This window comes from Mollisia scopiformis, assembly GCF_001500285.1.
Source record: "Mollisia scopiformis unplaced genomic scaffold LY89scaffold_23, whole genome shotgun sequence".
NCBI classification, from domain to species: domain Eukaryota; kingdom Fungi; phylum Ascomycota; class Leotiomycetes; order Helotiales; family Mollisiaceae; genus Mollisia; species Mollisia scopiformis.
The window spans coordinates 122,043-136,582 of record NW_017263603.1 but is presented as its reverse complement, the minus strand read 5'-3'; the positions used below and the strand labels follow the sequence as shown (position 1 = coordinate 136,582).

Below are 14,540 nucleotides of genomic sequence, written 5' to 3'. Positions count from 1 at the left end.
TATGAATAACTTAAACTCTTTTTCTGTCAAAGCCAAGTCCATCTAGGTTCTCTCACATGGATGCTATGCGGTTTTGTTGTTATGGCAAAGAAATGTTTATTTAAATCTATACAGACGTTTCTGGCTAGGAATAGACCTCGCTTAATCGCGTGTTCAGCCTTATTGATAGGGCGCGGCACGGGTGGTTAATGGCTAGTTAGAGGGGCCCTCTACCTATCTAGTGGGTGGGTAGGGTAAGGTTAAGCTTCTTAGGCTTTTACCCTGACCTCCCACTAGGTTATTATCTGCCATCTAGCACATGACATGGCCTTACGTAGTATAATCAAAACTCTGCCACATACCCCCTTACAAGAAAGAATGCACATTGCAAAGCATATACAAAGCATAATGCCTTGGCTACACTCATCAAACAGTGCAAAAGTGGAAAAATAGAGGTAATAGCACTTACTCACATAACTTTAAATCACGTGAAAATTATGTGAAATGAGTTGGATTTGAGGAAGTAAGGCGCTTTTAGAAAGTAAGAACCTCTAGAAAGCTTCAACCAGGAAAGCTTCAGTCCCTTCACTTTTTTCAAAAGATTGAGCAAGGCTGGAGACTGATTTGGAGCTCTAAATATGTATTTAGAGGGGTCTAGTGAGCTTGTACGCCACCAATTAAGGCATAGTTGGCCAGACTATAAGTGAAGGAAGCAGCTGCAGCTTAAGGAAGAGAAAAGAACCAAGAATGAGCAGGAGAAGTGAGCCTTTCTTATAGATTCTGGCCAAACCCCTTAATTTCCCTCTTTTCTGATCACGTGTAGTCACGTGCTAGATCAGCATTCGCCCCGAAACCAATTTCCGAGTCGGACAATAAGACGACTTTGGAAGTGCAGTTCTTTTGGCAAACGAAACAAATTTCGTATTTAATTCATTTAAACGTCATTTTGAACGAAATCAAAATCATTTCCCAATCTTGAACTTTTTTTCTCTTTCCCAAACGTGGCACAGTTGCGGCCGTGGTTGTGGCTGAGAGTTGTTAGTTGTTAGTTGTGAAGGTAGGGATTTAGGGGATTTTAATATAGGGGTGGGTTTCGTGGGTTTTTTTTGGTTTTATTGTTGCGGGTTGTTTGGGTTGTTGTTAATTAGAAAAATATTGCTAAGGTGATCGGTGATAGAACTTTGGTGTACTCTGTCACGGGTTGGATGCAATGAGTCAAAGCAAGAACCTGATTGTATTACAAGAAGAATTAACTAAAGAGAGAAGAGTTCTTTCTCGTACGAAGAGCTGTTTTAAAGGGGCTCTCGCTGGTTCGTAGAATGGCCCGCGCGCTTTAGCGTCGCGTCGTCATGTGCAGGCCCGCGTAGTCACGTGTAGGCTGCACTACGTAGTAGTGCAGCCAGATATCGGGTTCAACCCGTCACATACTCTGTGACAGCACTGTGACGATGGTGTGAGGTGGCGACGCAACGTCGGGCTATTCATTTAGAATCTAAAGCTAAGGAGAGAAGAAAGGAGAGGAGGAGAGATCTATATACATATATATGTTAGAAGTAAGGGGATGTCATGTGAGGAGCTAAGCCCTAGTAGGCTTAAAGCTCGGGAACGCCACCATTCCCGGCCTGGCCTCTGTCGCAGGCGATTGGCTCAGGCGATTGGTAACAGCTGGCGCTGTGACATACTCGTTCATTAAACTAAAATTATGGAGACATACATTGAAGCACTTCAATGTGAGGAGAGTGCGTAAACAAAATTGAAATGGAAAGCCAATGTCTGTCCGTAAGTGAGTACTTTGGAGGGGCATAAGCTGTCTTCAAGTTAAAGTATAATAATCGAATAGCAAGAATAACATATGATCAAGTGGTACATTGTAGGAAAGCGAAGTGTAAAAAAGAACATGAACACGGACACATATTTAAGCGCAAAAGCTAAGATCATCGCATTTCAATGCTAAGCTATACATTTCATATGCTGTTCCCACCCCCTACATTCCGGACCTATGCCTTATTCGCTCCACTCGACCCACTAGCCTTCGCCCTCTCACCATAAGCCTTAGTGGCATAATCACCCTGATGCACAATCAAATCCTGCGGTCGGTAATCATGCTTGCCCGTCAAGTAACTCTCGAGGATCGCCTTGGTACCGTCCGCATATCTCTTCTGCGCATCGAGCGAGGTTCCCGACATGTGCGGCACCATGGCGTTTCCGCCGCCGAAGGGGTTCTTGGCGTAGCGCAGGACGTGGTCCTTGGGTGCCGGTTGAGGGAACCAGACGTCGCCGCCGTAGCCGCGGAGGTGGCCGGATTTCAGAGCCTCGGCGACGTCTTCCTTGACGACGATGGCGCCTCGGGCCGTGTTGACGAGCCATGAGCCTGGTTATCTTATTAGTTTGGTTATATTGAGAGGAAAGGAGGGACGTACCAGGCTTCATCTTGGAGATCAACTCCTTGTTAAACAAGCCACGGGTCTTCTCGTGCAGAGGGCAGTTGATGGTAACAACATCACACTGACCCAACATCTCCTCCAAATCAGTAACACGACGGCACCCAATCTCCTTCTCGATCTCAGGCTTTAGGGGTTGGTAATCGAAGTACAAAAGCTCCTTGCAGTCGAAAGGCTTGAGACGTCTCAAGACGCGCTCACCGATGCGGCCCACGGCCACGGTACCGACGACCTTGCCCTCGAGATCGAACTCGTTCTTGGCCGCAGCCGCGACGTCCCATTCTCCAGCTTGGATCTGCTCGTGTGCGGGGACGAAGTTGCGGACCAGGATGAGGATGGTCATCACGACGTGTTCAGCGACGGAGACGACGTTGGAACCGGTGACTTCTGCGACGGTGACACCGCCGTTGGTCTTGTTGGCAGCGTTCAAATCGACGTGGTCGGATCCAATACCGGCGGTGATGGCGAGCTTGAGGTTCTTGGCTTTGGCCAATCGCTCGGCGGTGAGGTAGCCAGGGTGGAATCTATTCCTTCAGTATTTGGGATGGACAGAGAGGGTATGCAGCATACGGTGTAGTGATAATAACCTCAGCATCGACCAATTCCTGGTCAAACTTGGAGTTCTCTCCCTCCTTATCAGACGTAGTAACCAAAGTATGACCCTGCTCCTCAAGCCATGGTCGAATACCCAACTCGTTCTCGGTTGTGCCTAGGAGTTCCGGGACCTACATTCACCCCACAATCAGCAATTGCATCGTCAATTGAGGCATAATGGGGACACTCACTTCCTTGGCGTGGTTCTTGCCGTCGTACAATACGAGGAGTACCTTGACCTTTTCACGTTTCCCTGTCAGCGTTCTGATACTTCCAAGATGATCCCGTCGCAGTGCCTGAACTCCACGAGACAGCACACGAGGTGTAGGTCTCGCGGCGGTGGTGAAGGCAGCAGATGTGAATGCGGGACGTGCCAGACGGCAGATTGAACGAGTGAGTAATACCATTGTGAGTGAGACGTAGAATTATCTGCGTTGTGGGAGTGGTTGTTGTGGTTTTGTATGGGATGGGATGGGAGGAAAGGAGGTCATATGTTGATGGGTGCAGGGCCGGAGATAGCTTGGGAAGCTCGCAAGTGCGGGGTCGGATATGCGGTGGAGGATGATGTACCTGGAACCCAACCCAACCAACAACGTCAGAGATACGAATAAAGGGGAGCTACGTAATTGCAGTCCAGCGAGACAACGAGATCGAGAGATAGGAGAGAGAGAGTAGTCTCGGATGATGGGATCAAACAGGCATCGACTCGATTCTCATCGTACCATTCGTGATAGTGAAGCGTGGGAAATCAGATGATAGCTACATACCTTGAATGTACCTGAGGTGTTGTTGCAAGCAGACGATAGACGAAATGGGGGGTATGTGAGGAAGAGATGATATGATATAAAATGGAAGAGATCAGATCGAATAAATTCCCATTCCCGGGGCATCATCCATCTTTTATATGTCCATCCATCCATCCATCCTCGTCTCGTCCCCTCCATCCCAGCACTTTCTTACTCGTTCTCCTCCCATTCTGCCTCTTTCCCCTCTTCTTACCCAATGCAGTACGGTAGGTACAGACAGACTGTCGCTCGCGAACATCCACAAATAACGAGTCTCGCCCGCCCATCTCACGGCTATGCCAAGTACAGACCAGCAGTCCAGTCCAGTCCAGGACCCGTCATCCACTCCACACCCAGCTGCCAGATCCTTCTAGCCACTCACCAACCCTCACTCTTCTACCGAAGTCCCATTCTACATCTCGACATTCCCCACGTCTCCGAGCAGGAGGGGCAACGGCTGCGTTGGAAAGGAGCTGTTTCGGTGGTACTCGGTATGATTGGGAGAGACAGGAGGGAGCTATGACTATTATTTTGCTGGTCGGGTCATTGCCCGCCCCTCACTGTGAACTTTCTTCTCGTACAGATATCTGATTCGATTCCGCTGTCCTGGTATTCTGTTTATTGATCCAGCTGCAGCTTGACAGCGAATGCGAAAGTCTTCGAAATTCAACCTATTTAATTCCAGTTTGTTGCTGACGCGGGGTAATTTCTTGGGCTTTTTGCTGTGGTGTTGGTGTCAGCTCCAGCTCTGTCCTCCCCTCCTCCACCTATCTATCGATAAGCTCCAGCGCTGGACTGCGATACTCCGGCGATGTCTCGGCACTCGGAGACCCACCCGCCAACCCCACATCGATGTATCTCGGTATCTTTTCGGAGATGCTTCTCCCTTTCTCCCTTCTCGAGCGCTATTATTTATTTCTAAGTATTTACTCCATCACTTATGTCAATCTTCAACAAAGCCATAACATAATTACCGAACCCAACCTCCTTCGTTTATCGTCTCTCTAGACTAACAGAGCAAGTAAGCTGACGACTCTCCCAATTACTCCTTCCATCGTAGCTTAAATGCGGGGTAAATACATCATCTGGGGTAAAAGCTCGCTCGCAGTTCCAAATATCCATCCATCGGTGGTGCATGAAGCCGCCTCACACTTGCATACATTCTAAGACCTTACCAACCATATTGATTCGTGCCATGAATGCTGAACGCATGCATTGGATGAACGGACTGGATGTCTGTTTTGGGGAATAAAGCTGCTTCTTGTACCTATCAAGGTAGGTTGGGAGAGGTTACCCCGGAATATTTGAATGTGTAGCTCGGGGAGGATGGGATGAAGAGGTGTCGGATTGTGAGATATTTGTCAAAGGAGTGGGAGGTTCTGGTTGGTCCAATTCTCACAGGACTATGTTTTCACATGATGGCTGTTCACATGACTGAGCAACATTTGGTCTTACTAGGTAGTTGAATTCCCTCAAACTAGATGTAAAAGGTACCTTATATCTATAAGTGCCTAGATCTCATCAACTCTTCCAGCATCCGAAACTCGAAAAAGCATCTATCACGTGAATACGTCCATCTTTCTCCGACCCTACCTACAACTCGTGTAACATCACCTCAAAACCCTCCCATGGCGCCGCCCTTCTCTCATTCACATTTCTCCATCTCGACTTTATCACATCACCTCCCGCCAACCTCAATTCATTGAAATCTCGTGACTCCTGCCCCTCGCACCAGTGATCCCCACAAACACCCCAACACAGCTGAGGTCGAGCAGCTGAAACACCGAATGCACCAACCCCTTCTCAACCTCCGAAATGCCTATTTTTGTCCTCCCCCGAGTCCTTCGTGTGCGTACCTGTAAGACCGTCAAGGATTCGGCTTTTGCGATGAGAGAAGGTTGATGCGATTCATGGATCTTTGGGAGTTTAGATTGAGTTCTGAGTTTTAACTTCTGAGTTTCTGGGTTTTTTTTGGGTTTATGGAGGGGAGATGGATTTTTGGGGATTATAGGGGATGTATAGTTCTGAGGTGAGGATTAATAAGTAGAATACTGAAGTGAACATGATCGTTTTCATCACTGAATGAAGTAGTGATTGGATTGAACTATTGAGTCTCAAAATTTAGGAAGAGGATGGTTCGAGCCGTAGAGAGCGTTTCGAGACATGCATGTGTGGAGAGAAACAGCCTGAATATCGCAGCTTCAGCTTCATCTTCACGTTTCTACATACATAGTTGAGCGAATTCTAATCCCGTTCAACATCGTCGGCATTACATGCCCGTAACCGTTTTCAGAGGGTTGCGAAATGCAGGAACGTGAAGAATATATGTTTTGTGCGTGTTTGGTGCGAATTTGGCAAAAAGCGAGGGGTAAATGGGAGGGAGGGAGGTTCGTACTGTACGTGCGTAAAGAAATCGTATCATCAAACATGTGTTCTTTCAGCGATGGAGATGGATTGAGGAGAGAGGGGAGGCGGTTCTGTTCTAGGGAGAGAGGAAAATTTTGCTTGCCGGATGTGACGTGAAGACTTATCGTGCAAGGCGTTAGAGGAAAGTAGACACATCAACCTAGATGAAGATGAGTAGACGGAACGCCATCATGATCAATACTTAGTGCAGATGAAAAGCACAGCAGATCAATCGACGATCGGATGCAAGGAGGAACAGAAGCCCAGCGAGGCGGACTGAGGGTGAGATGAAGTTGAAACGCGAGGATGCGATGTTTGATGTGCGCGAAGAGACGAAAATAAATACTGTTTTGAGAACAGCCAAGGTGGAAGGATCCGAAGGTGGACTTCAGTACCATAGCCAAGGATGGGATGAGATGGTTGTGGATGACTCACTGGGATAGAATCACGAGGAAGAATCGAAGTCAAGTGTAGAGTAATCGGAGAATGTGTTCCATTCAATCTTTGTAGCCATCAACTATACATCCCAGCTCTATCTGTCCACCACATCATGATGTACAGACCCATCCATTCCCTCACCTCCAACGCCATGCCAATGCCAAGTAAGCTACTCAAGAGCCCATCCATCCATCCACAAAAAGATCGTATCATCATTTGATTCCTTTCCCTTTCCCTCTCCACACTATAAAAAACAGACAAAAGATAGTATGATCGATCGATGATAAAGACTAAAAAGTAAACAAAAAAAAGGGATGATGAATGTCGGCCCGCGTCGAGGTCTCTGCCTCAAAAGGTATCATTAGAATCGAAGAAAAAACACATACACCATTCACCCTTTCCCGTCCCATAGTTAAACAAACACCGAGCGACGCTCTTTTCTATATCGTGCTTTCGTTCGTTCGTTCCCTCTAGACACCCATTTTGCTCACCCTTTCGCCGTGGAGCTGGTGATGACTTCTCCTCAATTGAAGAGGAGATTCATTGATTGAAGATGAATTGATCAAAGTCGATCATTCATATCCAATCCGCCTTCGCAACACCCTGTTGACTGCTCGCCGCTATCCGTTGAGAATTACTCCTCCCCACAGCGCCAGTCTTAGGACTCCTCAACGGATTCGCAGACATGGGACCACCCGCAACCGTGGCGGCGGTTTTGATTTTCGCCGGCAGGTTCTTGGCCGGTGAGTAGACGGCTGGCGATAATTGCGTGGTTGACTCGCGAGCTAGTGTCGAGGTGACGGATGAGGGGAGGAAGGCTTTCGGTGTAGGTGGTAGGGTTTTGTTTACTGATGCGGCGGAGCGTGTTGGGCTTTGTTCTGGTGAGCGGGTTACGATCGGTGCTGGGGCTGGCGAGGGTCGTTTGGGACTCCGGGGTGGAGGAGCGGGAGCTGCGAAGTCGGTTTGTAGTCTTAATGGTGAGGGTGGTGGGGCGGGTTTTGGGATGGGAGCAGCGGAGTAGGTGGTTGATGGTAAGGGTGAGGAGCTGTATGCTGAAGAGGCTAGTGATGAGGGTGAGGTCGGTGCGGCTGCTCGAGATTTGTAGGTTGTTGATGGGAGGGGAAGACTATCTAGGTCTTCTTGTGAAGGTGCAGGGGCGTGCGATATCCGCAGGCCGATTTGCACGGTTGCTGATGAGGCGATGGAGGAATCTCTTCTGTGTCTCGAGTTCCCATATACGGGAGGTGGAGGAGCCAAGTCGCTAATGTCGTATACAGAGACTGGCTGTTGTGGTTTTGTGGGACTGCTGCCCTCTGCTGGAAATAATGAGTATGATGGTTTTCGAGCATGTGCTCGTGTTGGTGACTTGTTGAATGATGCCTCAGGTAATGCTGGCATGTCGTCGTATCGTTTTGGTGATCGGAATGCTGGACTATGGAGAGATTCCATGCTGATGACTCGTCCTTTCTCTGGACCCATCAAGCTGGCTCGACTATCTGTCCGACTTTGTCGGTTATCGAGCTCGTGACTGCTTACTGGTGTTCTAGGCCCAGTGACTGGGTTGACCAGTTGAGCGTGCATCGCCAGCTCATTTGGTCCAAATATTCTGATCTCGTGCTTGCCACGATCCCACGAGCGACCAGCCTTGGGACCAAAGGATGTCGTTGCTGTGTTGGATCGGAGGAAGAGTTGCAATAAGCCACTCATCAGCCCAGAAAGATTCAACACAACAGTTGCCATCATGGCCAACTTAATATCACCCTCTCTATCAATCAAGGAAAAGAAGTATGGCAGTACGAATGCCTGAAATCGTTAGCGAGGCACAACCTTCAATCAAAAGTCCACTCACCATCGATACAATCCCCAACACCAGGTAGTAAACCATTCTCGATGCAGCAATTCGTTGATGCTGATCAATTAGGTTCACTGTGGATAGTCTGATGAAAATAGTGAGAGCACTAATAATCATCAATCCACCCACGACCGACAACAGCACAAATCCCAACTCTCCATATCTTGTAATGAACCATACCAGCGAGGCGAAGCATGTGTCTGGTTCCTTGTAGATGTTCGATGGAATCCAGGTGACAATCAGCATAACAAAAACGACAACAAGGCATATCGTAACATCGTATTTCCCTCTCCCTTGAAATGGTATACTTCGCAATGATCGTATCGCGCACTCCAAGCCGAACACCAGTTGGAGGTATGGCACTATAAACAGAGCTTCGACTGTTAGCTAGAATCCACGACTAGAATCAGTCGACATACCAGGCCACATGAACTGTGCTATCGTCTCACAGCCTGTTGTGAATAAAGATGCCAATCCTTCTCCTTGAACACCTGCAAACACGAGTCCTTGAATGACAATTCCTATCGATAGGATCAAAGGAAATGTCTCTGCAGGATGTATCGACGATACACAGAATTTCCTGAATAAGTCAGCCTCCGTTCCTCCTCCATCCCATCTGTACTTACGAAGCTTTGAACTTCGGATTACACCTCTTCGACGCCCAGTAACAATCGTATAATATGCTGGCAGCGGTCGCAAATGCAGCCAGCACATTGAAAGCTGCAAGAATAATGGTCGACGTCCTCACTGACTTGCTCTCAGCAAACACTAGATTCGATATCAAATTCAAGGTCGCATTGCCCTGCCCCGTCCGGTTCGTCGCCATCTGAAAGAATGGATTCGTCCCATTTCCGGTATGATTGAATGCTGGAACCCCCCTCGACATCACCATCCTCGCTGAAGCTGCCATTATTCCTTCCACCCTTTGAGCAACCATCAGGTGTAATATTATCGGGGGCAGCGAGCCGTAGCGTTGCCGTTCGTCGTATTAAGTCATGAAGATCGCATGTGGTGTGAGGTTGTTGAAGATTTGGGATGTTAGAGAGAAGAAAGGACTCGAGTATGGGAGAAAGTAAAGACTGGAGTCCACCGATAGGCCAGAACGGCGGAAGAAGCAAATGTGAAACGGGTTTCTGAGCCAGCAGTGGTGACCAAAAGCACCGACGAATAGAAGGGGAGGTAACGACAAACTGACAGCAAAACTCAAAAAAGAATGTCGAGACACAGAGATTTGCACCGCTATAGGATTGCATGAAGTATAAGAAAGAAGCCCATGCAGCTTCTCGACGCACGTCTAATGGTCCACGCGCGGGAGAAGTCCAGTCCGGCCGACTAGGAGGACCTTGTCGTGGTGGGGGAGTGGTTCCCGCCACCTGTGGATGGGGAAAGCTATCGTCACTGGCCGTTGGTTTCAACTGACCCATAGTGGTTGTTCCTCAGCGAGGCGGCTCTCTGCCGGACGTGACCACTCTAACTGGATCTGAAGTTCCGCCCAGGCGCAGTAAAGGTTGTCCAAGCCAGTGTCTCCAGCTTATCAGGCTCAACTAAGACGGTCGTCCGTTACTATGGCGTGAAGTCGCCACAGAAATGTGCTTGGATCTCTACCATCTTGAGGCACGACGAGTGTGAAGCCACGGATGAGGTACATCTCGAGTTTCGGTGTCGTCGCAGAAGGTCGCTTAGACCCCTGATATCTGGGTTGATGCTTGTGGGGCAGGTGGTTCATGCGACGCAGCGATTGACGAGTCAGAGAATCTGCACGAGCAAAAGAAGACTTCCATAATCCTGGCAGAGACAAGAAAAATGTAATTGTAGATTTCTCGACCACGGATCGCAGTGCAGAGACGTACGACTGGATAAAGGCATTAAGGTTGAACATTGGATCGCATCGCACGGAGCGATTGACAGTCCTGACGGGTATCACAGAAGCTGCATCCCATCTCGGTTTGCCATCATCTCAGCTCAGAACATCAACATTATCTTCTTCGGGGCATCTTCGTATCGCAAGCAATGTGAAATTCGTGATGAATCAGTGTCCGCCGTGGCCAGCAGCACGGGTGTGTGTTTCTGTGGCCTAGGCCAGCGGAGATGAGATCAAACATTGCATCCTCTCCGTTCGCACAAACCAGAAATCAAACAAAGTTCCTTGAAGAAAGTGGAGAACTCAGCCTGAACAGTTCGTCCCGTAGACCGTTATCCCAGCAAGCGTCGGTCCGTCTGTTGTTCCTGACCAGGGAGCGATATGGTGGCGTTCTCTGAAGCTCTAGGAGTCGCAGAATATGGGATGAAACATCGTCAACGATAAACGTGCCGTGAAGGGCGAGTCGCAATCCACGAGTATGATCTTCAGCTTTGGACGAGAAGCAAACACGACGAATAAATTATAAGAGTTCCCACTTTGTGCGCGCAACTGAGAAGTCAGTTTGAGAAGGTCGAGGAGTGGAGGTGATGCGTGAAAGAGGTTGGAGGTTGAGATAAACATTGGTTCGTGCCTTCTGATCCACGTGATTAGGCACAGCAATCCGTGAACGTCCTGAAAAGCAAATCTTGGGAATATATTGGCCAATGATTGATTTTCTGGCGGAAAGAAACTTTTTTTCGAGATTAAACGCTTGCCTATGTTGTTTGGAAACAAATCCTAAGCTGAATCCCTTCATTTCCTTCTACGGGATGCCTCCCAGCTGGTCTCCTCCGAACATCGTCATCGACACCATCTAGACTGCTCCACGACCGATAATCCTGAACTTGTGTTTCCCGCTCCGAAGCCAGGCCTTCAGACCTCATCAACACAGGGCTGATTTAGATTGATGTCAAATAAATCACCGTCAAGTTTGATCCTCACCACCCGGATCCGCCGATAACCACCTCCACGGTCTTCACGAGTGAACGCAAGCAGCACCACGCACTACCTATACATAGCCCGCGAAGGAGTGCAATTGCAACCATTCGGGGAAAAGAGTTTTGTACTCACGGACTCGTCCCATCTTAAGTAACTCTTCCTTTGCATAACAATCCTCTGTTCAATCCCGTTCCGAGGCGAAGACCCCCTTGCGAGCTTTAAGGTTATCAGTCCTTCGGCCCTGCAATATAACTTCAATTTATATGCCTGTCTCAGATCCTGAAGCTTGGCATCCCGCACTCAACAGCGCGCATTGTCCACCAAATTGCGACTCGGGGATTAATATATTTGGCTTTGGGACATGACGGCGCTGAGCCCAACTTCAGCAGCTGCTTCCAGCACCGTGGATGGTGTGTCTGAAGCTTACGTCTGTCTTGATTCTGAGAGGTGCACAATTACATTTGCGGGGTGAAGGCTTGAGAGTGGGGGATTGTCTGGATTGACAATGCATTTAGGGCACGAATGATGTTCGGTAAGTAACTTTCCTTCCAGTTATCTATCGGTAAGTTTGCTGATCAGAATTGTATTCTGTTATGCCCTTACTTTTGTTTTTCTCCTACCTCCCTAAAGTCCGCGAATGCTTGAGGGTGCGGAGGGGTTCTGTTCCGAAGAGACGGGAAGTGCCAATGCATGAACACCACGTTAGTGGCTGATTCACCACCTTTCCCCAGACCTTCTGGAAGCTTTCTCATGACAATTTAATCTATTGCGTTCATCTGATGATACTACCGTCGCCAGATGGCAATGATGAGGATGTCTCTCTTTCTGCAACTGTTTTGTTAGATGTAAAGACTGCCATGACGATATATGGGATGATCTTCCCAAGAGGATGTAGTCTTCCTTATTCTTCGATTTTCGAAATTTTCTTTCGTTGCTGCCGGGTAAATCTGCGTCATGCTTTCCAGAAATATTTCATTTTTGCCTCACGACATGTCACAGTTCGAAAACGATCAGCTCAGTTGGCACGGCATGAAATAAACCTACGACACGTGTTGAAATATGTCCGATGTGCATCAAGCAAATGCTTTCAAGGCCATGTCACACATTACAATATGGCATCATGAGTGAGTTCACTCGACATGTGAGTGTTGCGATATCGAGGCTTGTGTGACATACACTTTTCGGTGAACTCTTTGGGGCAAACAGAGCTGAGAAACAATCGTCCAGTTGAATTAAAGTTAAATGGCACTGGAATAAGCTTTCTTGGTGGTATAAGATCCACCTTGATATGGCCCATTAGCTGATCATCTCGTGACAGTGCTCCTCATCTTCAACAGCTTTTTATCATTCTTTGTCCCTCTTCTATGCCCTCATCATCAAGCCTTTCATCTCTATTCATTTTTAAATTCCAAACTCTTCTTCACGAACCTGCCAAAGCAGATCTCGTAATGAAAAGCTCATTCAATTCGCATCCGTTGGAGACAGTGTAATACCAAGGACACAATGGGCAAGAACCGCACGTCAAGCGCGCTGCATTCCCACCGCCGATAACAAAAATAGTAATCCGGAAAGGATGTGTCACCATGAGAGGGACAGAACCAGCGGTTAAACTTGGTTAGAACAGATACTACATTTGATCTAAGCCATAATGGCAAAGAGAGCTGAGGAAGGAAATTTTTTTTGAGGGAGGGAGAGGGGATTTATATAGTTTTTGGGAGGTAGAATGTACGCTAGTCAAAGATGCAGAAGTTTGGCTTGTTTGCTCGAGTGAGTCACGGGATGGCTGTTGCCTGGAGGAGGAAGTGGCGAAGTCGCTGTGACACATCTTGGGCTTAGCAGTAGTAGCGACCACTAAGGATCGGCATGAAGTGAAGCAGAACTATATTGACAAACCCTTGCTAGGCTCTTGCCCGTTTGCTATGCATCAGGGCACGTCACGTGGTTTATCAAGAATCTAAATTCATTTCGGCGCAATTTGCGCAAATAGCGCGGGCAGCGCAGGCAGCGCAAATTGCACGAGCGTATGAAGACAACTTTCATGGAAAGCCAAAGAAAAGAGCTACTTTCCCAAAGCTTATTCCTTCTTTATCACGCTCACTTGAGCAACGAAGCCTTCCCTTATGCGATTTAGACTTAGAAGAGATAAAGTGTTCTAAAGTCCATACTTCTCGAGATAGGCTTTTGAATCCTATCAGGCCATACCCAACCAAGTCTATTCGAATCGTACTACAGTACGTTCACAAGAAAATCGTCTCTTGGATCAACCTTTCACGTTTGTACCAAATCATAGGCATGACTCGCTTCGCAACGTCGAATCGGACGGCGCAGCGAAAACCAACCAACACAAGCTCATCATGTGTTTCATTATTCGCCATTAACATCTGCGAAAACCGGTTTTGAAGTAAATGCTGTGCTGTACACACAACTCCTCGCTTGGCTTGAACAACCTCGCAGCTATTGATGCATGTTGAGCAAAATTCTATCTCTTCCACCTCGCTTTATCAGACACATATCCTCACCTCAGTATTCCATTCAACCACAAATGGCTTCTTCTCTCCATAAAGCAGAAGATAAATCATTTGCGTTAAGCATTCGAAGTAGATCCGACCTTGATGAAGATGGAAAGATAACCTTGGAGCCAGTTAAGGCAGATTCTCAAAACGCTTCTAACTCCGCGAGTGTTGCGCAAGGAAGCCCCCAAAATACAATGACCACTCCTACCCCGGAACCAACCACTACAGTCAACTCCAACTCTTGCTCTTCTGCGCCAACACAAGATTTCAAGGAGTTCAGACGAGGATCACGAACCCCCCAAAGCGTGATGACTCCGGAGCAAAGAGAAGCGTACAGTCTATCGAAGAAGGCTCGACGTGAAGAATTCAAAGCTGCACATGCCAATCGACCGCCGATTCAACGTCCTCAACGAAGTCGTGAGGAGAGGCGGGAGGAGTACTTCAGAAAACATTGATTCAATTCAAAGTTAGAGCAGCATTTTAGAGACAGGTTAGCACAGCGAGATTTTGAGCGAGAGCAACAAGCACGAGAGAAGCAGGTGCAATCAACACATTCTACTCCAGATGTCCAGGATTCTGGTGTTGACAGCGGGACGAACGCTGGGGAGTCAAACGGCTGAGGCGTGTTGATGGAGAGCTAGAGTACTCGACCGACAAAAGAGACAGGCGACATTATTTACGCAGAAACTGTTT

At 47.9% G+C, this 14,540-nt stretch overlaps 3 protein-coding genes across 3 annotated transcripts; 1 reads left to right on the top strand and 2 right to left on the bottom strand.

Annotated features, from left to right (window-relative positions):
* Nucleotides 1-1,895: 1,895 nt before the first annotated feature.
* On the bottom strand, nt 1,896-3,556 carry LY89DRAFT_688711 (putative formate dehydrogenase). Its single transcript, XM_018215758.1, has 4 exons — nt 3,206-3,556; nt 2,991-3,145; nt 2,400-2,944; nt 1,896-2,350 (listed from the first exon to the last, which is right to left on the bottom strand). Exons 1-4 carry the CDS (start codon nt 3,419-3,421, stop codon nt 1,977-1,979), a joined length of 1,290 nt encoding a protein of 429 aa, XP_018065807.1. The 5' UTR covers nt 3,422-3,556; the 3' UTR covers nt 1,896-1,976.
* A 3,663-nt stretch (nt 3,557-7,219) lies between these two features.
* Nucleotides 7,220-9,321, bottom strand: LY89DRAFT_594137 (uncharacterized protein; the record flags this gene model as incomplete). Its single annotated transcript, XM_018209786.1, has 4 exons — nt 7,220-8,446; nt 8,493-8,869; nt 8,915-9,075; nt 9,122-9,321. The coding sequence occupies 4 exons, from the start codon at nt 9,319-9,321 to the stop codon at nt 7,220-7,222; spliced, it is 1,965 nt and encodes a 654-aa protein (XP_018065806.1).
* A 4,555-nt stretch (nt 9,322-13,876) lies between these two features.
* On the top strand, nt 13,877-14,467 carry LY89DRAFT_738885 (uncharacterized protein; the record flags this gene model as incomplete). Its single annotated transcript, XM_018220413.1, has 2 exons — nt 13,877-14,264; nt 14,319-14,467. 2 exons carry the CDS (start codon nt 13,877-13,879, stop codon nt 14,465-14,467), a joined length of 537 nt encoding a protein of 178 aa, XP_018065805.1.
* Nucleotides 14,468-14,540: the final 73 nt, after the last annotated feature.

Bases quoted from the DNA above. Each gene is read 5' to 3' on its own strand.
- LY89DRAFT_688711 (XM_018215758.1), bottom strand. From the start codon at position 3,421: ATGGTATTACTCACTCGTTCAATCTGCCGTCTGGCACGTCCCGCATTC. The intron at 3,146-3,205 runs GTGAGTGTCCCC...GGGTGAATGTAG, and splicing joins GCAAGAACCACGCCAAGGAA to GTCCCGGAACTCCTAGGCAC. The intron at 2,351-2,399 runs GTACGTCCCTCC...TAAGATAACCAG, and splicing joins GATCTCCAAGATGAAGCCTG to GCTCATGGCTCGTCAACACG.